The 23,818-nt window shown below is 47.3% G+C and overlaps 2 protein-coding genes across 3 annotated transcripts; both read right to left on the minus strand.

Annotated features, from left to right (window-relative positions):
* Positions 1-69: 69 nt before the first annotated feature.
* On the minus strand, positions 70-9,013 carry capgb (capping protein (actin filament), gelsolin-like b). 2 transcript variants are annotated; one of them, XM_028991704.1, is made up of 9 exons: positions 8,874-9,013; positions 5,226-5,419; positions 2,989-3,143; positions 2,128-2,289; positions 1,831-1,980; positions 1,518-1,604; positions 1,097-1,229; positions 857-948; positions 70-439 (listed from the first exon to the last, which is right to left on the minus strand). In XM_028991704.1, the coding sequence occupies exons 2-9, from the start codon at positions 5,416-5,418 to the stop codon at positions 374-376; spliced, it is 1,038 nt and encodes a 345-aa protein (XP_028847537.1). In that variant the 5' UTR covers position 5,419; positions 8,874-9,013; the 3' UTR covers positions 70-373. The 2 variants fall into 2 exon arrangements, with proteins under 2 accessions (XP_028847537.1, XP_028847545.1); XM_028991712.1 differs by having other exon boundaries at positions 8,879-8,980.
* A 1,134-nt stretch (positions 9,014-10,147) lies between these two features.
* Positions 10,148-22,156, minus strand: polr2a (RNA polymerase II subunit A). Its single transcript, XM_028991444.1, is given in 29 exon segments — positions 10,148-12,669; positions 12,672-13,334; positions 13,418-13,567; positions 13,649-13,762; positions 13,871-14,057; positions 14,144-14,347; positions 14,465-14,647; positions 14,732-14,836; positions 15,047-15,147; positions 15,225-15,696; positions 16,085-16,290; positions 16,655-16,760; positions 16,843-17,014; positions 17,102-17,285; positions 17,380-17,602; positions 17,693-17,896; positions 17,980-18,074; positions 18,161-18,329; positions 18,412-18,621; positions 18,709-18,919; positions 19,008-19,132; positions 19,234-19,366; positions 19,447-19,667; positions 19,776-19,937; positions 20,040-20,321; positions 20,420-20,593; positions 20,680-20,816; positions 20,920-21,052; positions 21,656-22,156. Coding segments are annotated over 29 exon segments (5,907 nt in total). The 5' UTR covers positions 21,743-22,156; the 3' UTR covers positions 10,148-12,175.
* Positions 22,157-23,818: the final 1,662 nt, after the last annotated feature.

The following is a 23,818-nucleotide window of genomic DNA, read 5'->3' on the forward strand; positions in this document are numbered from 1 at the left end:
GTTATAAAACTGATATCATCTGTTATCATATAACTACCACTGTAAACAAAAGTTATTAAACACAGAGGAGTTGGTTTATTTATTTATTTTAGTTAAACAAAAATATGCTTTAAAAAAAAAATTCTACAATGATAGGATCACCTTGGCTTGAAATTGCACCAACTGTGAGATGCGCCGCCGCTGCACTGTGTCGCTCTGCATACGACAGTGTAAAAGTTATCCATCATTTCACATAGCGCATACGTACAGAAAACCGCCTTTCAGAGGCAGACAGCTATACAATTATGACAAAACACTAGACTTAAAAGCATCGTCAACTGTAAGTTTTAGATTTTGAGCGCAACATGTATGTGGGTATGCAATGGGTGGAGCTTCAGTTCCAGTTTTGAAAGAACTGCTTGAAGATAACAGTCTCTCGGCCTTGGGGCAGAATCTCCACCTGGAGGAAACACGAGGGACATCACAACATTATAGTCATTTCTACAGGTGCAGAATGCAACCTCGTACAGTAAATTAAACCTTTTTTCCCCCAATTAACATATTAATAATAACATTGATTAAAAAAGCCCTCTTTTTCCAAGAGTATGTTACTGTGGTGACCTGTGAGGATATTCGTTTTTTTTTTTTTTTTTTTTAAGGACCAAATCTGGAATATAGGTATACTGGGACAAACTCTAAGAAGAGGTTCAGCCTATTGCAGCATTGTGGCTATTGCACTGCAAATCACTTCAAACAGAAATAAAGCATTTAGAAAATACATAGTAATGCTGACGTTGCCATATTTCTGCATAATACAGAATTCCTAAAATCCCATATGACCAGTATGTGTTCAATCCAAGTCACGTCTGATACACACCTGAGTTTTCATTTTGGGGTAGTTCATTTTCTGAATGAAGTCATCGGCCATCTTCAGGGCTTCCCTTTTCTCTTCTGCATTGGCTCCACTCCCTATAAATAAACAGAGTGAGGCAGTAATTAACTGCAAAATCACCTTATTTCACCCCAACATGAACAATGAAATGTAAGAAATGGCTACAAAATGTAAGAGTCTGAGCAGGAATATACATACATACATACAAAAATCCATCACTCTCACCTTTCCAGACAAAGATCTTTCCATTGGCTCCATTGTCGAGAATGAAGCAGTCATCGCGCACCAGGAGATCCTTGGCAAATGGATTTTTGTCAGACACTTTGGTGAGTTTCATCGACCCTGTAGCGTCCGAAACCTAAACAGAGACAGAGCAGAGTATGCGAAACACGAGTGTCTTCATTACGTCCTCCACTGTCACAACATGGTATAACATTACCATGTCTGTCTTTAAATTATATGTCATTATTTGGAGGGGAGGGGACTGTGGCCCTGCACAGTGCAAACTCGTCTGCTAATTTCTACACAGATTCTGTATGTGAGGGTGTGATTCACAACCAATGTTAATATCCGGTCTCATGTTTACCAGGATTTTTGCCACCTGAATCGTGATCCGGTGTGTGTCCGCACTGCAGTGATTAAGTACCTTATAGAGGGAAGCTGTATTAGAGGCGTCGGCTTGGCTGTCGTCCTCCGGGGTGCTTTCTTTCAGCGCTGGCATTGGACCCAGAACCTGTGAATCAACCAAATGTGGCACGGGTTTACGACGCAGCTGTAGAAACGTCTCGGGCACAAAAAAGGACACAAGATTAATGGCTTTTTTATTGACTGAGTAATACTGTTGCTAATGACTATGGTCCATGCAGCAGAGATTAGCAGCTGCTGCAGTCGGGGTCTGACAGCCATAAATGCTGCATCATATCTCATCAATGATAAGCAGGGTTTGAGTGGAGAAGCACCTGCAGCATCTCCGGCGTCTCCTCTCCCTCGGCGATGTTGGCGATCTGGGCCTTGCCGTGTCGCTCCGTGTCCCGGATGAGCGTGGCGATCTCCCGCACTTTCTGCTTCTCGAAAATGTTGGCCTGTGAGCCGACCCAGGATACTATGTTCTGCAGACGTGAGCACAAGAGGAAGTGGTGAAAGATTGTGAAACACTTGAAAAATGGCGCTTCCTTTCTAGGACGAAGGCATGCAGTGTTCTATTTAATATGCCTTATTTGACGATCCATACAGTATGTGAGTCAGAAATTCCTTACATCTCCCAGGTCCAGGATGAAGCAGTCTCCCTTGTTGAAGCTGGCCCAGCTCAGCTCCACCTCCTTGGCCCGAATGTTGCGCTTGCCTTTGATCTGATACAACCTCTGAACAGGACCAGATCCTGATTGGGCTTTTCTGAAACCAGACTCGACTCCCCCTTCCTGAGAGTGACAGGGGGAGACGAGGAAAACGATGTACACACTCAAGAGAAACGAGAAATGTTCACCAATACAAACATGGCCAAAACTATTACATCAAGACCCAGGCTGGTTTCTGTTTTTTTATTTATGGCAGGAATAATGGGGCTCTTCACAGTCATGTGGCTCCAATAGTGTTCTGTTTGTATGGGAACCCATTTACAGTCGCATTGTCAAAGATATAACCAATATATAGACCAATGTCCTCAAAGAAATGGTGATCAGTCACTGAATATCATATGAATAGTTGATCTCATGTTGATCTCATGTGAAGTGATTCTCATTGTGAAACATAACGAAATGAGTCCTCTGTCAATCACCCAGCAACCTTCTGATTACGGTCCGTTTCCTTACCCACTAGGCCGCTGCCCAATGACTGTGATTCATTTAAAATATTGAATTAATTATTTACTATGCACGCATTGAATCAGTACTTGAGGGTGGGTGTGGAACCATGCAGGGATCACTCAAGGCCATACAGACAACTTAATGCAACTGATTCGCCAACACGGTGGCGTTCAGGAAAATTTAATCAATGGATTTATTTGGCCGTGGTTGAGATTTACCAAATCAGCCCTTGGCTTTTATTTATTTAGGAAAAAATAAGTGTTTTGTGATGCTGTGAAGTGTTAATGATGCTAAAGCCTTCAAAAAAATATTCACCTTGTAGGTGACTCCCCTGGGAAACAGCTTCATGAACTCTGGCGACTCGTACCCCTGGACCTGCCGGTGCTGGACAGGGTCACCGCTTAGGAAGTTGTCCAGCTGGGTAGCCAACATGGCACAGGCCACTTGCTCATCACGAGAGGACTTCTCACCTGAGGAAGGGAAGTCATGAGAAGAAACTTGGAGGACCAGTTGTAGCTCATGTAATAAGAACAACATTCAATTCATTCTTCCCGGTGAAAAAAACAGCAAAATGGTTTAGCTGGTTAACCAGAATTTGTTTTCCATGAAACAAGCCTTCGTCAAACTAGCTGAGCAACCAGTGTGACCAGTAACCATACGTGGCATGACCATTTACAGCATTAATCAGACACTTAGAATTACGTGTTCAGGGTTAAGTGCCAGGGACACAATGGTAGTAAGTGGGGTTTGAACCTGGGTCTTCTGGTTCATAGCCGATCAAAAAAACTACCAGATCGGGGGTTACAAGCCGGATTTGTAATAATTGGCTCCACATTTGGGCTCAGTCCGGTTTAATGTTGACCACTGATTTCAAACCAATGCTGGGTGATAAGCATGGGGCTTGTTAAAGAGGAGAAACAATCTGCCCTTTTTGTTGGCGTGTTATGTTCATGAGCGTGCATGGGAAAAAATGGCCCCTGTTTAGCACTTAGCACTAGGATATTGCTGGGATACTGTAGGAGGCAAAGGAGGTGGTTGGAAATGAGAGCAGCATGGGTGACATTGGACTTTGGAACTGTACATATCAAACAATGGCTCTCTGAAAGGGGCATGTCAGTCATATCACTGAGAATTCTGGGATGCGGCAGATGGCTTAATGGTACTGACAAACCAGCTTAGTGTTACCAAAGTACCGGATGCACGATGGAAACAACAGGCACATTTGAGCACTGTAACAACCCTCCTGAATCTTTAATGGGTCTACACAAAACCCGCCCTTCCCCTTTTTCCCCTGGGATTCTCCCCTTTCTTTACCCCCCTCCATCCACTGCCTAGGTCGTCGACAGCTTTTGCTTTTCTTTATGCCTCGTGACACACGGTCATCCCTTTTGGGCTGGGCTGCGGCCCAGCTTCTGGACACGGTCCACAGTCCATGCGCCAGAGGGTTTAGTGGAGCGTTCACATGCGCCTTTGTAAGTGAAGTAGGGATAAGTAGAGCGAGAGATAGTTTCTACTGTTCTCCTGGTCTCTCTCCATTTCACCCCACGAAAGCGGACATTTGTGCCCACTTGTTAGTCCTCTAACACCTCATCACAACGAAACCAACCTCAGAAACCTTGTACTTCATCATCTGCTTATATTTACACTCAGCCAAAAGGTCATACACCAATGACCAACATGAGCAAACGATGACCACTGATGGTCTCAACAGACCCTGATTTGGTCCAAAAGTCTTGATCACTGATAAGGCAGCACTCTATAAAGCTACATGTACAGTACAGTCCAAAAGTTTGGACACACCTTCTCATTCAATGTGTTTTTATTTTGGTAGATTGCCTTCACTGAAGGCATCAAGACTATGAATGAACACATGTGGAGTTGTGTACTTCAGTGAGTGAAAAAAAGACCTTTTCTTTTCCCTTTGAAGGGTTTTGGTTATTATGGCGCCAATGTGTTTGAAGCATAGCAAAACTCTGAACACATTTGGTGTCCAGAAAGGCCTAGTGTAAAGTAAAGTGTAGTGATTGTCACATGTGATACACAGCAGCACAGCACATGGTGCACACAGTGAAATGCGTCCTCTGCATTTAACCCATCACCCTGAGTGAGCAGTGGGCAGCCATGACAGGCGCTGGGGAGCAGTGTGTGGGGACGGTGCTTTGCTCAGTGGCACCTCAGTGGCACCTTGGCAGATCTGCAACCTTCTGATTACGGGGCCGCTTCCTTAACCACTAGGCCACCACTGCCCCTTGCCAACACTGCCCCTCAAATGTAGTGGTAAATGGAATAAGCGGAACTTGGCACCCAAGCAGTGGTTTGCCAAGTGGGTAAGGAAGCGGGCCTGTAATCGGATTGTTGATGGTTCACATCCCAAACCAACAAGGTGCCACTGAGATGCCACTGAGCAAGGTACCGTCCACATATGCTGCTCCCCGGGGGGGCCTGTCATGGCTGCCCACTGCTCACCAAAGGGTGATGGTTAAAAGCAGAGGACACATTCCGTTGTGTCACCGTGTTTTTCACAATGAACTTCAATGCACCGCAGCACTCACCAATCCACATATGCAGGTCTGCACCCTGATCACCCCGGTTCTCCAGCACCAGATAGGAGTCTCCGTTGAAGAACGCGCCCTGTTCGGATGAGTTCAGTGGCACCGCCTTCATCTTTTCCACCCGCCAGCACCACAGACCGGGTTCACGGATCTCTGGGCCGAACTGACCCGGTGCTGGCTGGAAGGGGAGCATTCTGCAGAGACAGAGAGGTGGAATAAAAGATGGATTACTGTGAGATGTGAATGTGTAAAAAGACCAAAGGAAAAAAAAAATCCCTAAAGAGTCGGAGGACTTTTTACTGAAAGGTCAAATAAAAGGGGAAAGCGGTGAATCCGGTGGAGGTAGACAACACACACAATACGCAATTCTGGATGGAGCAATTATTAAGAAATCCAAGACACATATTTAGTATTGTTAGTAGCAGAAAGTGAAGTATATTTGCTGAATCTGTTTTTCCCCCCCAGAGTCAACTCTTTTTACCTTCATGGCTGCTTGCTTCCCTATTGTCGTAATCAAAAGCCGCTTCATTCAAATTAAAATTTTATTTGTCACATACACAGTCATACACGGTATAATATTCAGTGAAATGCTTTAGCAACAGCTATAGACCTCAGTATTGCAATTTATTGCAAACATAACCAAATATTACAATTTTATGTTTTTTTAAAATAAAATATGTGTAACAGGTACGGTGAAGGTGAGCAAAGTGAAAGAAAAGTGAAAATTTGTGCAAAATTCTGGTGGGACTGAGTCCAGAAGTGATTAAAAGTGCTGGAGTGTATTAGAGTTCTGTCCTATGTAGTGTAGTGTCATGAGATGCTCATTAACACGAGTGAATGATAAACCTTCAGGACTGTAGGGAACTGTCCCCGTTGTCCAACTTTTTTGTTTGTTTATTACATAGTTCTCTGCCTTCAGTTTTGTTTTATAATAAAAAAAGACCCATAAATGAGTGGGTGTGTCCAAATAGTGTAGCAGTACATTATAATATGCTTATATTTGTATTCATGTATTTACAGTTGCAAAAAGCCCCACAATGACACAGACATCAGGCAGAAATTTGCACAGGACACGCTGTGGTCTGGCCTAAAATGCTGCGTTGGCAGGTTTGCCGTTGCCTACTCTATGCAAACAAATACGGTTCTTGTTCCTCCCATCACAAGCTTTACATTTCTATTCAGAGTGCATGCGTCTATCAATTTGAATTAAATTTTTTTTTTTTCCCACCTGTATGAAAATACATAAAGTCATTTGTTTCCATTATTTCATTTATAAAAGGTCAACCTCTAATCTTTCAGCCCCAAAGTATTGGCTGTATAATTGAAGAGTTATCAACATGCACATGATCTTCTTTGTTGAAACGGGCTGTGTCATTGTGCCACCATATCCACGTGTGACAGCCGAGTGACTGACAAGACTGTACCGTGGGTGGTGGAGCCGAGTGCCCATTGTATTTTAGGCAGGGTATAATTAAATACGCAGGGTCAGGTGCAGGACCACGTCACGATTACGGTGAACACCGCCACAACATTGAAGCCACTGGCAGGTGAAGTGAACGACATTGTTCCTCTAGTTACAGTGATCAGTCTGAAGTACCACAGAACTTTTAGATCATGTGGACGCCTGGTTGTTTAAGTGGGACAGAGGTGCACTTTGTGAAGGTGGACGAGGCAGTGTGATGTTCTGGACAATGTTCTGCGGTGGAACCTTTTGGTTCTACATCATTGTTGTTGATCACGCAGGGCAGTGTGGGCCAAGTGGGTAAGGGAATGGACCCATAATCGGAAGTTACCACTGCTAACATCCTGGCCTGTAGCTGACCCTATTCTTAAGCAGGTGGTTTTAATGTTGTGGCTGTTTGGTTTATGTGAAAGGGATAAATCTCAGGCTGAGGAGTTCCAGAAAGCGTATAGAAGACCTTTGCTCTTTAATACCATCCTGGGGAAAAAACGATGCATCAGCGGGCGCGAGGAAGCCCTGCGATAATGAGGCACGTCACCGTGGTGCCCGTGGGCGTGGCCTCTACAGTAGGTGAAAAGCTCAGCTCTGACTGCCCCACAGTTAAACATTTCGCAACTCGTGGAGGACACGTTAAGAGCTTCCGCAGGCCTGTGGGCTATCCCCACAAACTCCCTGAGCTCAGCATAGTTTCCTCATAGTTTGTCTCCATGGTTACCCATATGGTTTCTCATTCCTTCCATACAACCGTTTCAGTATAAATATGTTGCATTAATGAAACCAGTCACTGAGCCTTAATTCCATTTGAAAAATATCTGAAATATTCATGACTCGCGATATAATTTGCGTTTAAGTGGCTGTGAAACTGTCAAACGTGCTGCCCAACTGGCACCTGTCAGTAGAACCTCATCGTGACACCAGACCAGCCAACTTGAACAAACAGGATGGGGGTGAAGAACGAGAGAGAGAAGAGGAACCGAGGAAGGTGGTTCGCCGCAGAGCTGTGGAGGTGGCCCGTGGCACGCTGTAAACGCCCCGGACGCTTCCTCTCTGTGGAGCAGTGGAGCCAAATGCACGTTTAGCTCCAACTGCACAAATTCCCAGGTGCAGCGCCGTCTCCTTTTCGTAGACTCGCCGCCATATAACCACCACTGACTACACACCAGCACTTTTTTTTTGTGCCGTGGGACGGCTAGAGCCGTTCAGACAGGACTAAATATTTGAACAGAGACCCGGGACGAGGTCTAGAAGCCGTCCTGCCGGGCGTACGATTACAGAAGCCACCATCATCACAAGGCCGCTTCCACGATGGAAGCCAACGGCAGGGAGAAAAACGCCCCCCCGGTCCACTTAACTGCATGATCCCCTCCGGCAGCTCCGGCACGGCACCCGACTCCTGCTCCATTCCTGCGTCCGCGCGTGTGTGTGTGTGTGTGTGTGTGTGAGAGTGTCTTCACCTGGCCCGGTTAGCTTATATGCGGCAGTAACCAGAGCCGGGGTGATAATACGAGCGGCCGTGGAGAGGACGCCCGGTGGGGGGAGTCGGGTTCCTGACAAATGCTAAACACCACTGTGATAATTACTGTCCGCCTGTCCCCTCCACCCGTCCATCCATCTCCAGACAGAGAGAAAAAACACACACACACACACACACACACACACACACACACACAGAGCGGCCTGAACATAGTCAGAAGAGAGCCAGTGTTTCAACACAAGCCTGCCTCTTCCCTAATCCGCCACTCTCGCACCCTGAACAGGTATTCACACACACACACACGTCTGCACAAAGACTGGGTGTGGCAGGAAAAAGGGCCGGGGCGTGTACGAAAGATGACTTCCCTCACGAAAATAAGCATGAATCTAGATCTTCTTCCACCCATGAATTTCCACCAACTGTTCTGACTGCGACTGGGGTCTTCAAACTCACACAAATGAGGTTGGAACTGTGACGAACCCCTCTGGTCCACACCCGTAGGCTCCTGCAGAGGAACGTAGCTTGTAATGAAACGGCAGCCGCGCAGACAGGAGAGGAAGTTCAAGGAGAGCGTAAAAAATGTTGTGGGGAGGAAGCGAGGTAAGACTTGCAGCGCCCGCGAGCCTCGAGAATGTGAGAGGAGGAAGTCTTGAAGAAAGAGAGAAACCTCAAACTTGCAGAAGATGAGCCGCGGATTTATTGGTAAATTTACCTTGCCTGAGATTTTTCTTGACTTGGTGAGAGGTCTGCAGATGAAGGTGCTCCGTCTGGCTCCTCTTCCTGTTCTTCTTCCTTAGCTCGCACTTGTGGTCCAGCCCCTTGGCTTCCTCATGGTTAAACCCACGCGGAAAGCCGAACGAGAGAGGGAGGAGGTTTCTGTCTATATTTGGTCATTTGATGAGTTGAGCAGATATGATGTAAAATCAGCTTTTTCAGCTTTTTTGGGAGGGGGGGGGGGCAGCGTCTCAGGCCGCACCTTCAGGCATGGGCGTCATGTGAGAACCTGTCTTTAGAGAAGCAGTGATTTCCCACGTCTAGGCCTGCATGTAAACGTGTGGGGACAGCTCATATAGTACTGACGAGACGAGAACTGGGTTTCAATTAAACACTGGGCTCTGGCTGCATGCTGATTGGCTGGTGCCGTCACCACTGACGACAGATTAGTGGACGTCCCTCAGACTAGGACTCCAAGTTCTGTATTTCAGTGTCAGTGTTCGAGTGCAGTGGTTTTGCTTTTTGTAATCCATTGACAAACCTTCAGTTTGATTAAAAATAAATAAATAAATAAATAAATAAAAACGTATAATTTTCCCTAATATCAACACAGCAAAAAAAAAAAAAGGTTATTGATATTAATAAAATTATCTTTTTTTATTAAACCCCTTTCATGGATTAAGCCTAGTCATAGACTAAAAGGCATTTTTTTTGAAAGGACAAAGCAGTTTTGAATGCCAGCCTAAGGGCATTACAGGGTAACACTCGCCTATGAACCAGAATACCACAAAGTCCCAGGTTCAAACCCCACTTACTACCATTGTGTCCCTGACCAAGACTCTTAACCCTGAGTGTCTCCAGGGGGACAGTCCCTGTAACTACTGATTGTAAGGCGCTCTGGAAAAGTGGATAAGTCTGATAAATGGCGTAAATGTAAATTACAGTGAATTGTTGGAATATTTAATACAAACCTTAAACCTATCGGTTTTACTGGACAAATCAAAACCACTCATCTGATGCCTACTGCACGCCCATTTCACCCTTTTTTTTTGTGTCAGGGAAGGGGGTTTTGGGCTAAATAAGAAATAAAGGTTGTTGATTGGTTGATAATTCCTTTTCCTATCTGGAGCAAGTTCCTCATCTTGACATTACATTGTTCCCAGTTACTGGAGTGTTTCAATAGGAGACAGTAAACAAAGTGTAGTAAAAGATTTTTATTTTTCTGAAGTCAAAAAAAAAAAAAAAACGATAGATACAGAGAAGTAAATCAGGTTGATTTCTATACAGTGGCAAGTTTTACATTTTGTAATTAAAAATCTTCCATTTCCTAAAAGAACTCACCCAGCCTTTCAGCGCCAACTCAGGAAAACCCTGTCTCACCATGGACACAGTCACATACAAGAAAAGCGCAAAAAAAAAAATTAACACCCCTCACGACCTCATACAGACACCTGCTGGGTGACTGGATCTCTCTCTCTCTCACACACACACACACACACACACACACACGAGACCCAAGGCGAGGCTGGGCTGCCCTGGGTGCATAGCCAATCACAGCCTCCGAAACTTCAACGGTCCAATCAGTCAATCAAGGACTGCACATGAACCACAAAAAAAATGGTTTGTGCACCCCAAAAAGTCACTGGATGCAATAACATTCCTCAAAAAGTTCAGAATTAGTTCCAGAATTAGTGCTACCACTCCCCATCCCCCTTAAGCCACATCAGGTACACATACAGTGGAAGAAAATGGACAAAACACAGATTTTTAGAAGGGATTTGGTGCAGTTCGCAATATTCCAAACACTCCACCTATAAATAATTTATCTTAAGCCCATGTCTGGTTTCCATTTTGTCCGGGTGAGGAAGGGTCTAACGCAAGTGCTGTCCATTTTGTCCATCTTACTACTACAGACCCGCTAAAATCAAAAGGAAAGGCAGGTTTATACTGTAGTGCCAGACGTGGAGGAAAAAATATTTTTCACAGCTTTACGAAGCCAAAACCAGAACTGGGAAGAACAAAAAAGGTTAAACTCTTAACCTTACACACATCATTAATTATTCACAGAGTAGTTATTTCAACTTTTCTTAAATAAGCTCAATAATGAATCCAAAACTAGGAGAAAATTCTGAAATAAATGCTTACACGTATGCTATTAGAGCCCCAAAACATTATCAAATGAAAGAAGTGAGACAAACCTAAAAATTATTAACACACACACTAAACCAGGGTTGATTTTCATGCAAAGAGTAAACCAAAGCAAACATCTTGCTAAATTCCGCAGTTTTATTTTAAGGAAGTAAAATGCGTCACTGGAAACGCGACTTTTTGTTCGGGAGGGGGAGCTGGTGAGGAGGCTCCGTGTCCATAAGGCTTTAAAACTGTACAGGGCGTGGGGAGGTGGGATGATGGAATCAAGTGTGAAAAGGGGCCTGTTTCAGCTTCCATTTGACTGACATCCTGGCAAGTCGCTTATATCGATTAATTAAGGCGACACCGAGCCTTTCTTCCCCTCTTTAAAGCAATGCAAGTAGCAACTTGAAATAGCACAATTTTACACAAGAACCTCAGAACATCTGTGCCCTTTGAATCTGATACTGATTCCAGGAAGAGAAGTCAGGCAACAAACCCAGCAACCGTTACTTACAGCTGGAGAGAAGGGAAAGTCAGATATGTGTGAATAATTTTCATTAAAGGTCTGCTCTCTCCTCTTTCAACACCAACATCATTTGGAAACCTAACAAAACATTCAGCATTAAGCTGAAAAAGCATTAAAGACAAATACAAAATCCACCATTTGCTTTTTTTCTGTGTGGGTTTTTACCAAAAGGCTTTTGACAATACTTCTCCTCTTTGCCTTTACATCAAACACTGAATTTCAGAAACTTGGAGAGAGGAAAGAAGACACAGGATGAGAAAGGAGGGGTGGTTTAAAATGCGTTTTCCACCCACATCCTCCCATCTATTTTAATTAATATTATTATTGTGGTTGGAACGCCAACCAAAATGAAAAGCCACCAAGGAAATGAATGTCAAGGCAGCCTTCTCCTGGGCTAGTATTCAAGTCTTTGAAACACAAAAGGTAGTAAAGACAGTTCAGGTCCACAGGAGGAAAGAGGCTGAAGAAAAAGTGGCCCAAGCCCGAAAGAGGGGAGAGGGGGAGGGGAAAAATTTCATAAGTGGGACCCCAGCTTTCTCCGCCTCCCCCAGATGGGCAGCCCTTCAGTCACCCTGCCCAGATCCAGAGGACCTATCGGCGGCGTAAAATAAGCCACTTCAGTTCTCATCCCGCAAAGGCCTTCAGTTGTTTTCTTCGTCGCTGTCGTCGGGGCTGATGGCCGGGCTGGTGAGGCTGTAGGTGGGGGAGGTGGGGCTATATCCTGGAGAGGTGGGGCTGTAGGTGGAGCCCTTGGGGCTAGTGGGCGAGTATGTTGGAGAGGTGGGGGAGTACTTGGGAGAGGTTGGGGAGTAGGTGGGGGACGTTGGGGAGTATTTGGGGCTTGTTGGGGTGTAGGTGGGAGAGGTGGGGGAGTAGGTGGGAGAGGTGGGGGAGTATTTGGGCGTGGTCGGAGAGTAGGTGGGTGAAGTGGGGCTGTATTTCGGTGAAGTAGGCGAATACTTTGGTGACGTTGGGGAGTACTTGGGCGACGTTGGGGTGTACTCCGGAGAGCTGGGGCTGTAGGAAGGGGAAGTTGGGGTGTATTTGGGAGATGTGGGAGAGTACGATGGAGAGCTGGGGCTGTAGGATGGAGAACTGGGGGTGTAGGTTGGGGACTGAGGTGTGTACCGGGGCTAGAGGGTGAGTAAGAAGGAGAGGTTGGGGAATAGGAGGGTGATGTTGGAGAGTAGTTTGGTGACGTCGGGGTGTAGTTAGGGGAGGTGGGACTGTAGGATGGAGACGTGGGGCTGTAGGATGGAGATGTTGGCGAGTAGCTTGGTGAGGTTGGGGTGTAGTTAGGAGACGTGGGGCTATAGCTTGGTGAAGTTGGGGAGTAGGAAGGTGAGGTTGGAGAGTAAGATGGAGAAGTCGGTGAGTAAGATGGTGACGTAGGCGAGTAGCTGGGAGACGTGGGGGAATACGAAGGGGACGTAGGGCTGTAACTGGGCGATGTAGGACTGTAGCTGGGGGAGGTGGGGCTGTAGCTTGGTGAAGTCGGGGAGTAGGAGGGCGAGGTTGGCGAGTATGATGGAGAAGTCGGGGAGTAGGACGGAGACGTGGGCGAGTAGCTGGGAGACGTGGGCGAGTAGGACGGGGAGGTGGGGCTGTATGATGGAGATGTGGGGGAATAAGAAGGGGAGGTGGGGCTGTAGTTTGGGCTGGTGGGAGAGTAGGATGGAGAAGTGGGGGAGTAGGAGGGTGATGTTGGAGAGTAGCCTGGGCTCTGGGGGGTGTAGCCACCAGGAGAGCGAGGCTCGTAGGCAGGGGAGGTTGGAGAGTAATTTGGAGACATGGCACCACCTGCAGGTGAAAGAGGGGATAGTTACATTTCTATCATTTGGCCCAAAATGTAATAAAACCAGAGAACATGCTACTGTACTGACCAGGTGAAGGGATGTAGGGGCTAGCTGGCCCAGGAGAGCCGGGAGATCCCGGCGTGGGAGACCAGGCAGGAGAGTAGCCTGGAGAAAAGCCGCTGGTGTCAGAGGCAGCACTGGGAGAAAAGCCAGCAGCTCCAGGCGTCATTCCACTTCCTGTGGAACCAAAAAGGGGAACATGATTGGTCACAAGAACTGAAGGAAGTGAAAACTAAACCATAACGGCCTGGAACTGACCAATGCTGGGTGACCAGGCACCATACGCTGGAGTGGCCCCAGTGTTCCATGGAGTCATCGCTGGTGACATGCCACTCATGGGGCTCGGGGCAGAACCGAAAAACATGCCTGTCGCTGAAAAAGGAAGAGGCGACTGTTTATAGACTGAGAAGTGTAGTTTAGGAAGACTGTTAAGTGTGTGTTAAGTTTGGTGGGGTGTGTGCGGCATTTTAAATCACTCACGTCCAGCCACGCTGATGCCGGGTATGTTGGTGGGTATCTCCATGCCGTATTTGCACTTTTCGGCGTCCAGTAACAGGTCGAAGCAGCCAGTGCCAGCAGGAGCCAACTGCCCCAGCATGATGTTCTCAGACACCCCCTTCATCGGGTCACACTCTCCATGGGAGGACGCCTCCATCAAGACGTCCACCTGAAGAGTTCCATGTGTGTTCCAATTATAATGTCACCGAAAACGAACTAACCAACGTGTGAGAACTCTGAGTGCGAGCGACTCACCGTCTCCTCAAAGGAGCACTTCATGAGCGGGCCGGTGTCCTGCCTGTTAATGCCGTGGCGGGTGATGGCCATGAGATGCCCTCTGCATGTCATGGTGTCGCACAGCAGGGCCAAATGCCGGTAGTTTACGTAGGAGCCGTCGAAGGAGATCACATGGTACAACTCCCTTTCCAGCGCCTTCCTCACTGCCTCAATGCCCAACACCTACGACAACACGGCAATATTATACTACAATGTTCCTAACGCCAACTACCTGAGACTGCTGCGTGGCAGGTTAAATTATGGCATGGGTTTATAGGGTTTCGGTGTTTCAAATCTTACGGTAAAGATCTCCACAATGTCGTTGGATGTGGTCCTGACAGGGTCCACATCCTTCTCACTCAGAACCCTCATTAGGCTGACACCATCAGTCTCAAGGATCCACTCCTGCAGTGCCTTAAACTCCCCGTCCTCTGTGATGATGATCTTTTTCTTGTTGTCAGTCTGCGGGAGATGCATGTATACCTAAAGGGGGACCCAATCAGAATCTGTTAGTTGAAAAGTATAGGGAGAAAGAACAAAGTGTTAGAGCCTTGGTTGACAACCTACCTTGCTGATCTGCTCAATGCCCTGTAAAGTCATGTCTGTCAGCATGTTGGACTCGATGCATCTCAAGAACACATCGTCATCCATCTTATCCACCACCTCCTCGTCCTGAAAGGATGAATTTAATTTATATTTTGACCCAAACACGAAACACTGCCTTGCTTAAACTGGCCCAAAAATGTGGTAGGATGCACACAAGTCAATAAAAGACCAGTTAAAAAAAAAAAAAAAAACACCATGAGTCAATGATCATGATACATCTCAGAAGGTTCCTGGCCCATTTTAGAAACACGCTGCACAATCAAGTTTTTGCCTGACCTCTTGGAACTTGTTCTCGTCGCTGTTCATGATGCGGATTCGCAGAACCAGCTTCTCTGCGTTGTCGTCATTGAAGATACAGTTCAGGTCGTCTCCGAAACCTGACAATGGGGAAAGGTTAGCCTAGTCTTCCGAGTAAATAAATATGGTATGCGTGATTAAGAAGTTTGTAAACTACCTGCATTGATCTTCTCTGCGATCTGCTCCATGGTCAGCTTGCGGTCGGTCATGTGCTTGCGGTCCAACTCAATGCGCAGCAGCCAGGGCGAGATTCGGGTCACGTCAAAGTCAGGCATCTCATAGTAGACGTTCACCCACTCCTGGTCCTCAGTCACCACCGTGTTCTGGGGGTTGGGGTCATAGTAGATGGCGGTGTTGGCAGTCACCTTGCGCAGGGTGGTGTGCTCCAGGCGGCACAGGATGTCTTTGGCTCTTTCCGCGTCTCGAGCCGCCTGGCCTAGTAAGAAGACCGTAAGGGAGGGGGTCTTGGGCCGCTTTGAGATGTTGATGAGCTCCTTGAGTCGAGGCACACCCAGTGTGACATTCTTGGCTGACACACCGGCATAGTGGAAAGTGTTGAGGGTCATTTGGGTGGCGGGCTCACCCAGAGACTGGGCAGCCAAAGCACCAACCATCTCACCGGGATGGGCCTGGTAGGGGCAAACAAATACATAAATAAAATTCACTCTTCACATCTATGGCAACTCTTCCCAGGGATGAGCTGGATTTGAATAACAAATCGCTATGATAACATCATGGAGATTCAGACCATAAACGTGCTCTCAAAGCAACGTATTGAAAAAGAACAGCAAATGAAAGTTGAAGAGAGAATATTAGTATTTCTACTTTATCAATATGTCGTGAAATGCAGTTTAGTGGTTAAAGTCCCCTTTAACAAAAATTTAATTTTATGAGATGATTTTACATTAATATGAGTTCCCCTAGCCTGTCTATGGTCCTGCTGCTAGGACCAATTTAAAAAGAAAGGACAAAATTCATAATAGGGGACCATTAATATATGCAAGGTAGACTGCTTACAATGGATTGGTTGAATTTGGTCTCAATCTCTCCCAGCAGCCATTCAAAGGCCTCAGCGCTGAGCCGGAACTCCTCAGTCATGCGTCTTGAACACAGGGTGGAGCGTAGGTGGATGTTGAAAAGGAGGGTGGCGTTCTGCTGGGCCTGTCTGCTCAGGGGGTCGTCGCCATTGACGATGACCAGCTTTTTACTTAACTCTTGAACACCTTGAAACAGAGGGGAAGCAACAGTTGAGGGAAAAAAAAAAAAACCTAGGCTGCCGTAAACAAAATTAAAAATATATATCCAGTTACGCTTAAATAGATATGCAAATCTTGATGCCATTTCTGGGGTCATGTTTCATCTCAACTCGCATCAAGTGCTGCCTCAAGGACAGCACCCTGAACACTGAAAACTCATTAGCACGCTGAATATAGTATGGGCTGGGCTTTATTTAGCCATAAGTAGAGCCGGGAGAGCCACGGCATTAAAGTAACTATAGATAGACAAGCGACTGAGCAATAAGTTGAGGAGAGTATTAAATAATCAGAAGCGTTCTTAAACGAAATTAACAAATGACCCATCACGCACCTTCTACAACCCGCAGGGGGCTGAGATCAGTGGGGGTCCGAGTGTTTATTCGAAAAATCTTCTGAGCGTTCCAGATCATTCTGGCCAGGTTACACGGCAGCACCACCTACAGGAGACAACGGTCATTACATCTGTTGGTAGAATAGATGTAAGTGCCACCAAGCTGAAAGATTTAGTTAAATGAAAACCTTGCTGTCCCCAGTTGGGAAGATGGCCCGCAAGATCTCTCTGTCGTCCCTCATCTTCTCAAACTCCCTCTCCAGGGCACTCTGCACATGCGCATTGGTCATCACATCCTTCACCACGTCCTCCTGTAGCGTACGCCGCAGCGCCCTCTCATTGGCAAAGTCAAATCTGAACCTGTAGAGTTAATGATTAGTGGATTAGCGAACTCTAAATGGCAAAAGAGAAGTTGTCTGGTACAGGAGAAATTCTCCACTTTCTTACTTTTTCTCGAAGGCCTTGTTGGAGGGCTTCAGTGTTGCCATGTTCTGGAACTCGACAGCCTCACCCGCCAAGCCGTCCTCTCCGTAACGCAACTGCACGACCTGGTTAATGGAGTTCCTCACGGTGCCGTCGTACTTCACCATGACCGACTCCATAGACTTGATCAGACGACGTTGGATGTACCCTGCGTATTTACCACATTGGAGGACGCAACCACTTTATTAGTCACCAGAAAACATCGAGCAAACAGCAACACAAAACAAGGTGCAAGAGCTCACCCGTCTCGGCCGTTTTGACAGCCGTGTCGATCAGTCCCTCTCTTCCACCCATGGCATGGAAAAAGAACTCTGTTGGTGTGAGTCCGGCCAGGTAGGAGTTCTCCACAAAGCCTCTACTCTCAGGACCATAATCGTCTTTGATAAAGTGGGGCAGTGTGCGGTGCTTAAAGCCAAATGGGATTCGTTTACCCTCAACGTTCTGCTGACCCACCACAGCAATGACCTGGAGATGGGTTATATTTGGCATTAAAAATGGTGAACTGACAGCTGATACAGAATGTATGTTCATTAGATATTCTTTATGACCATGCACCTGTGAAATGTTAATTTTGGACCCTTTGGACCCTGCCACCACCATGGACTTGAAGTTGTTATATTCTGAGAGAGACTTCTGAGCAGAGGAACCAGTTTTGTCTCGGGCGTCGTTCAGGATGCGGTTCACCTGGTTCTCGAAGGTCTGCCTGAGCGTGTTACCTGGTGTGGGCTCCAGCTCGTTGTTGTGTGCCTTCTCAATGACCTGCCGAGTGAGTAAAACTGTGTGAGTGGGTCACTTCCACTTCATTTGTCAGCATTAGACGAAATACTGGTGGTGATACCCACCTCTATCACATCCTGTTTGGCCTTCTTTATAGTGTTCTGAATGTCAAGGTAGGTCTTTGCATCAGCAATGGAGTCACCAATACCAATTGAATGACCTGAGCAAAAAAAACAAAAAAGAAAAGAGGGGTATGAGAAACATAGAACAGAACAGACAGAGTTGCATTAAAATGTCTCCCATTACCCTCAATGAGCAGCCAATTGTTGACCACAGTCTGGATGTTGGAGTAAAAGAGACGTGTGACGTCATGACCCATCTCAAGGTAGGAGATATGGACAAGGGAGCCAGCTGATGTTCCCAGGGACTTCTTACAGAGGATGCCCATGATAAGCTCACCATTCTCCACAATCACCTACAAGATGAAGTGGAGTGTTTCAAAGAGTTCAAAACCTACCTGCGTCAAACCGTACGCATGCTAAAACACAACACTGCACCTTGGTGTCCCCAGGTGAGATGTGCTTGTATGGCCCACTGTCCTCCTCGTCTGGATGGGTGCTGTGGGTGCGGATGGCGTTGATGTGGCCTGGGATGATGAGGCTGAAAACCTGCTTCCCCGTCCATAGTGGACGAGGCTTCAGGATGGCCGGCTGAGGCACTTTTCCATCCCAGGTGGAGAGGAACATGAGCAGGTTCATCACCTCCCCCTGTTAATGACATTAAAGACCAATTCATGATTAAATAACCACGCAAGGTGAATCCGTATCACCCACAGGGAAAACATCTAGACACACCCGCTCTAAGAAGACGTCCCTCTTGGTGAACTTGCGAACAGCAGTGAGGGTGTCCTGCACAATGCCCATGACGGGTCTGTTGGACTGGGGCGTGACTATCATACGTGGCACCATGGCCAGTTCCTGGATTTCAGCTCTGGTTTCCAGAGACTGGGGAAGGTGCAGGTTCATCTCGTCCCCGTCAAAGTCAGCGTTATAGGGGGTGGTTACACTACAGGATGAAAGAATTTCCTTTATTAATAAGCCTACATTTACATTACATTCCTTGAGAATGTAGTGAATAGCAAAGAATTGCGTACCTGAGATTTAACCTGAAGGTGGACCAGGGCAGGATTCGTACTCTGTGACCCATCATGGACATTTTATGCAGCGTGGGCTGTCTGTTGAAGATGATGATGTCACCATCGCACATATGCCGTTCCACCTAAAAGATAAAGGGACCACATCACATTCAAACGCTCAAATGGAAAAAAAATGAAAAAGTGAAAAAAAAAATGCTTAATCAGAACTTAATCATCTGAATACCTTATAGCCAATCTGGAGGTGAAGGTCGCTTGGCTTAGGGTGAAACCGCAGGTCGATACGGTCACCATTGTCACGGATGATGTATTTGGCTCCAGGATACTGGCTGTTGCCTCTCCTCACCAGTTCTTGCAACCTGAAAATTGCCATCAGCATTTTGAAAATTGGGAACTTCAGAATTCTAACTTGTGATCAATGGGAAGGAACATCACATACCTGTCAATGTTGAAAGGCGTGACAATCTCAGGGAACGTCATGTTGGCAGCAATGGAACGAGGGACCCCCACCTGGTCAATTTGCAAGTTGGGGTCAGGGGTGATGACAGTTCGGGCGGAGAAGTCCACACGCTTCCCCATCAGATTGCCACGGACACGGCCCTCTTTACCCTTCAGACGCTGCTTGATTGATTTCAGGGGGCGCCCCGATTTTTGCATCGCCTAAGACAAGACGCGAGAACACAAGAATTAAAAAAAAAAAAGAATAAAAAAGGAGATATAGGAAGGAGTTTCAGCCAAACTACTTTTTTTTTACATGCTTGCACTCACTCTGGGAAGGCCCGGTAGCTCGTTGTCCACCATGGTGGCGACGTGGAACTGGAGCAGCTTCACATCCTCTGCAATGACGTGAGCTGCAGCGCCACTCTGCTCATTTCTCCTCAGCTGGTTGTTGATTTTCACAATGTCAGCCAATTTATGAGTCAGGTCATCCTGTAAAGGGATGGAGGAACACAATAAATAAGAATAAATTCATGTAAACAAATTAAAAGTAGCAATTAAAAACCACTGAGATCCACAAAGCATTGGGCTCACCTGATTCCGGGCAGAGCCCTGCATGACAACTGCAGGTCGGACAGCGAGAGGGGGAACTGGCAGCACAGTGACAATCATCCACTCTGGCCGAGCGTACTTTGGGTCCATGCCCAGGATGAGATCCTCCTCATCGGAAATACGCTTGAAGATCTCAAGCACCCGTTCGGGGCTCAGGAGAATCTTCTTCTCCTGAGAGTCTTCGTTCACATGCTTCCATTCAGCGTACAGCTCCAGGCCTGAACGACGGATGCGTGGCTGGTAACGCCCACAGCCACCGTGACCCTGAGGGCAAAAGAAAGAGGGGGAAGATAGAAAAATGTAAACTTAACAAGGAATCCTGCAATATGAAGCAGACGAACCTAGATGAAACCATTTAATACCTTCTCCTTTGTAATGTCCTCCTCAGTCTCTTGCTGCTCCACACCAAACTTGTTGTCCATCTCCTCACCGCCCTCACAGATGTTCTTTCCTTTACACAAGTCATAGACGTGGGTAAGGCGTTTCCTGGGCTGACCCTTTGACTTGGCCAGAATGTCCTTTATTTTTGGGTTATTCTGGGGAAGAAAAAAAAAAAAAAAAAAAAAAGTTCAGGTCTGTGGAATTAAAAAAAAAAAAAAAAATGCAAGTGGGTGATACTTACAGCATCCACCAGAAGTCTGGAACAAAAGAAGCAGACACAGCGAAGGACCTTCATGATCTTAGAAATGAAGCCAACGTGAAAGACAGGCTTGGCCAACTCAATGTGTCCAAAGTGGCCTGGGCACTCAGTCATGTTACCTGAGCAAAAAATACAGTAAACACAGCAATTAAAAACGGCAAAGACAAAAAATACGACCGCACCTCAAAAACACAAAACGTCAGGACAAGCAACGCAATATACCTGCACATGTTTGACACCGGCCTGACCGCTCAATGACCCCTTGCCTAGGGTCCATAAGTCCCCCGAGCTTAGGGCGACCTCCCTCTGTGGTTTCGGGGTACTTGATTCCCCCTTCGGTGACTGACATCTTTTTCTAGATCAGGCAATAAAAAAATATCGATATATAAATTATATTTTATATAACCATTTTCCAGCTTGTGCAAACACTGCTCAGTGACTTACAGGAAGATAAATAACTAGCGACATCATTTCATAACCAGTTCAGAGCAAAAATTAAGAGGAATGTGGTGCATTTAAAAAGTAATGCATGAGTAAAGAAAGCATACGTGTTTTTCTCGTTTATTTAAAAAAATAACCTTTATTTTCAGACAACATAATTGAGCATTTGCGTAAATCTAAGTTGAGATTTTACAGGAATAAGCAAGGAACGAAAAACTAGCACGTGCCAGAAAGAGAAAAGAAAACGCATAAAATGTTGGAGGGGTTTATGGAAAATTTACTTGTGCTCACACTGAGGTAAGAAATGGAAAAGTTTGGCCCAACTTTGCAACGTGCGCCTACTGTATAGCTGGCACATGAGTTAGCTTGAGTGCTAACAATGCTAACCAGACGTAAAGACGCGTTTGCTGGTGAACAGCACAGGTCTATGCAAGTGACGCAATACCGAAGCATTTATATAAGTAAAAGCAGGTGAATGTATGAATTAACAGCAATCCCCCCCTCCCGAAAAACCTACAAGCTCATCTGGACTGATGATGCCGAATTGCACTCTCTTGATGAGGCGCAATGGGCATGCGCTGTCGCTGGAGGGCGGTCCGTGCATCCTGTCTATTCAAAGAGACGCGTCCTCCCCCGGCACGCCGCTTTGAAAGAAAGAGCAGCCCGAAAACGCCACCAAGACTCTCTCCTGGTCCCCAAAGGCGACCGGAACGCCTCCGATGGCGGCTTCCCGGGCACACGCGTCGCCTGGTGCCACTCGCGCCGCTTATTTACCTCTTTAATATTAGCTACTCTGACTGCTTGCTGTCCCCCTCCCTTTTCTGAACTACTCTCCAGTGCGCTCTCAGCGCATCTGAAGGCGAATGGCTCGTACGCGCCGTTATATAGACTGCACGCTGTGCTACGGGTTCACACGGGCACTGCGGCAGGGGCCGAGCGGTCAGTGGGCGGGACGCCTTGCGACATCGCGACGCGCTAATTCGCCGATTCGGGACGCTTCCTGAATAACCCACGCCCATTGCCGTGGAGCCAATCGAAAGACAGGTTTGCGCGATACTCGTAAAGCGCAACGCTGCCCGGAGACGCCGCCGCCATTGGGCGAAATGAGTGGCCGGAGGCGCGCCAGGTTCGCCAGAAACGCGCGGCTGTGGACGCGGAGCGCGTACTGACGCGCGGTTCGTCGCCGCGCCGATGAATATGTAAACGCGTCGCTCGCTCGGCCAACGGCGGCGGGGACCGGACGGTGACGACACGACGCGGCGCTCGTCTGGTCCGCCTCTCCTCCCCCGAACGTTGCCGACTGTTGCCGAAGCGAAGCGGAAAAGAAAGAAAGAAAAAAAAAAAGCCGCCTTGTCTCGTCCGTCGCGCTGCGGGTCAGCGACGACTCTGCGGCCATTTTCAGGTGTTTTTTCCCCTTTTTTTAAAAAGAGGCGCTGAAAGAAACCTCGTCGAACCCACACGGTCAGACGCGTCGTCGAGTGCGCTTTGCAACGCGCAGACGGTTCCAACGAGACGTTTTCGTTTTACCGAAGCGTTGCGGGAGTGTGTCGGAGTCCTGGAGCTCAATTAAGGACCGCGGCCGGACCAGCCGCGCTGTTGTCGGTATGAGGGCTTGGAAAATCCCCGGAAGGCCCGAACCCGCCAAAACTCGTGTATTTTGTTCTAAAGAACCGATTGTTTTTAAGGAGACGAATTTCCTCAGGGTTTTTATTGTGTTCTGCGCTGTAAATATTTTTATAACGTGTTTCGAAAAAAACTGACCATTAAATTATGAAATTATTACTAAAATTTAACCTTATGTTTCTTTAAAGTGCTCAGTGGCTTTAAGACGAAACATACATGGCGTGTTAGTTGGAGTTTTTGGTGAAACCGATGCCTAAAATATTGCGTTTTTGTTCTAGTTAGTTAGCCGGGTAGCTAACTGCTCAGCCTCGCGTCGCTGAAGGGGACCGCTTGGCCGCTCCGCGGCGCGGGGGATTCTTGGGGAAAAGCAGGAGAAAGCGAGCTCGATTATCTCCTCGGAACGACCTCCGGCGAGGATGCGACGCCACCCCCTCCCTCGCCTCCGTGCGTTCGCAGCGGCCGCCGGCCGTGTGCGGCGGTCCTCGCCTCGGCGAGCTAGCTTGTTAAAAACATGGCCGCCGCGGAAAGCCGAGTTTGCGGGGCGGCCGTCGACGCTGCCGAACAATAAGTCCTTCGGAGCTCCGCGCTCGGACCGCGTCGTCGTCGTCTTCGCCACCGTCTCCATTTTCATGATTTTTTTTTTTTTTTTTGGTGCTTCGGTATGATGTGTCTGGGTAAACACGTAACGCCTGGATCACGTTCGGTAGTCGCACTTTTTTTTTTTTTCGCGACCGACGTACAGGGGCAACAAAAAGCGGCTTTGTCGGTTTGTGTCGTTTCGGTAGGAGCGACTGTTGCTTCCCTTTTAACTTTAGATGGCGGTGTTCTGTTTTTGTTTGTTTTTTTTCGGTACAGTTCGTGTGGAACGAAGTCGGTCGCTTTCTCGTACGCGCCGCCGTCAACATGGCGCGCCGTCTCTGCTTTGCGGGGAAAGAGGGAAACGAGTTCGACGTGAGCCGAGACGCTTCGGCGCGACCCCGGCAGCGGCGTGGTTCTTCGCCCGCGGCAGGGGCCGCAGTTCGGTTCCGTCGCCCGTTACACAACGCCTTAATCCGGC

The sequence above is a fragment of the Denticeps clupeoides genome, chromosome 1, assembly GCF_900700375.1.
Source record: "Denticeps clupeoides chromosome 1, fDenClu1.1, whole genome shotgun sequence".
In the NCBI taxonomy this organism is placed as follows: domain Eukaryota; kingdom Metazoa; phylum Chordata; class Actinopteri; order Clupeiformes; family Denticipitidae; genus Denticeps; species Denticeps clupeoides.

Bases quoted from the DNA above. Each gene is read 5' to 3' on its own strand.
- capgb (XM_028991704.1), bottom strand. From the start codon at position 5,418: ATGCTCCCCTTCCAGCCAGCACCGGGTCAGTTCGGCCCAGAGATCCGT. The intron at 1,605-1,830 runs GTGCTTCTCCAC...GTTGATTCACAG, and splicing joins AGACGCCGGAGATGCTGCAG to GTTCTGGGTCCAATGCCAGC. The intron at 949-1,096 runs GTGAGAGTGATG...GTTTATTTATAG, and splicing joins AAAGATCTTTGTCTGGAAAG to GGAGTGGAGCCAATGCAGAA.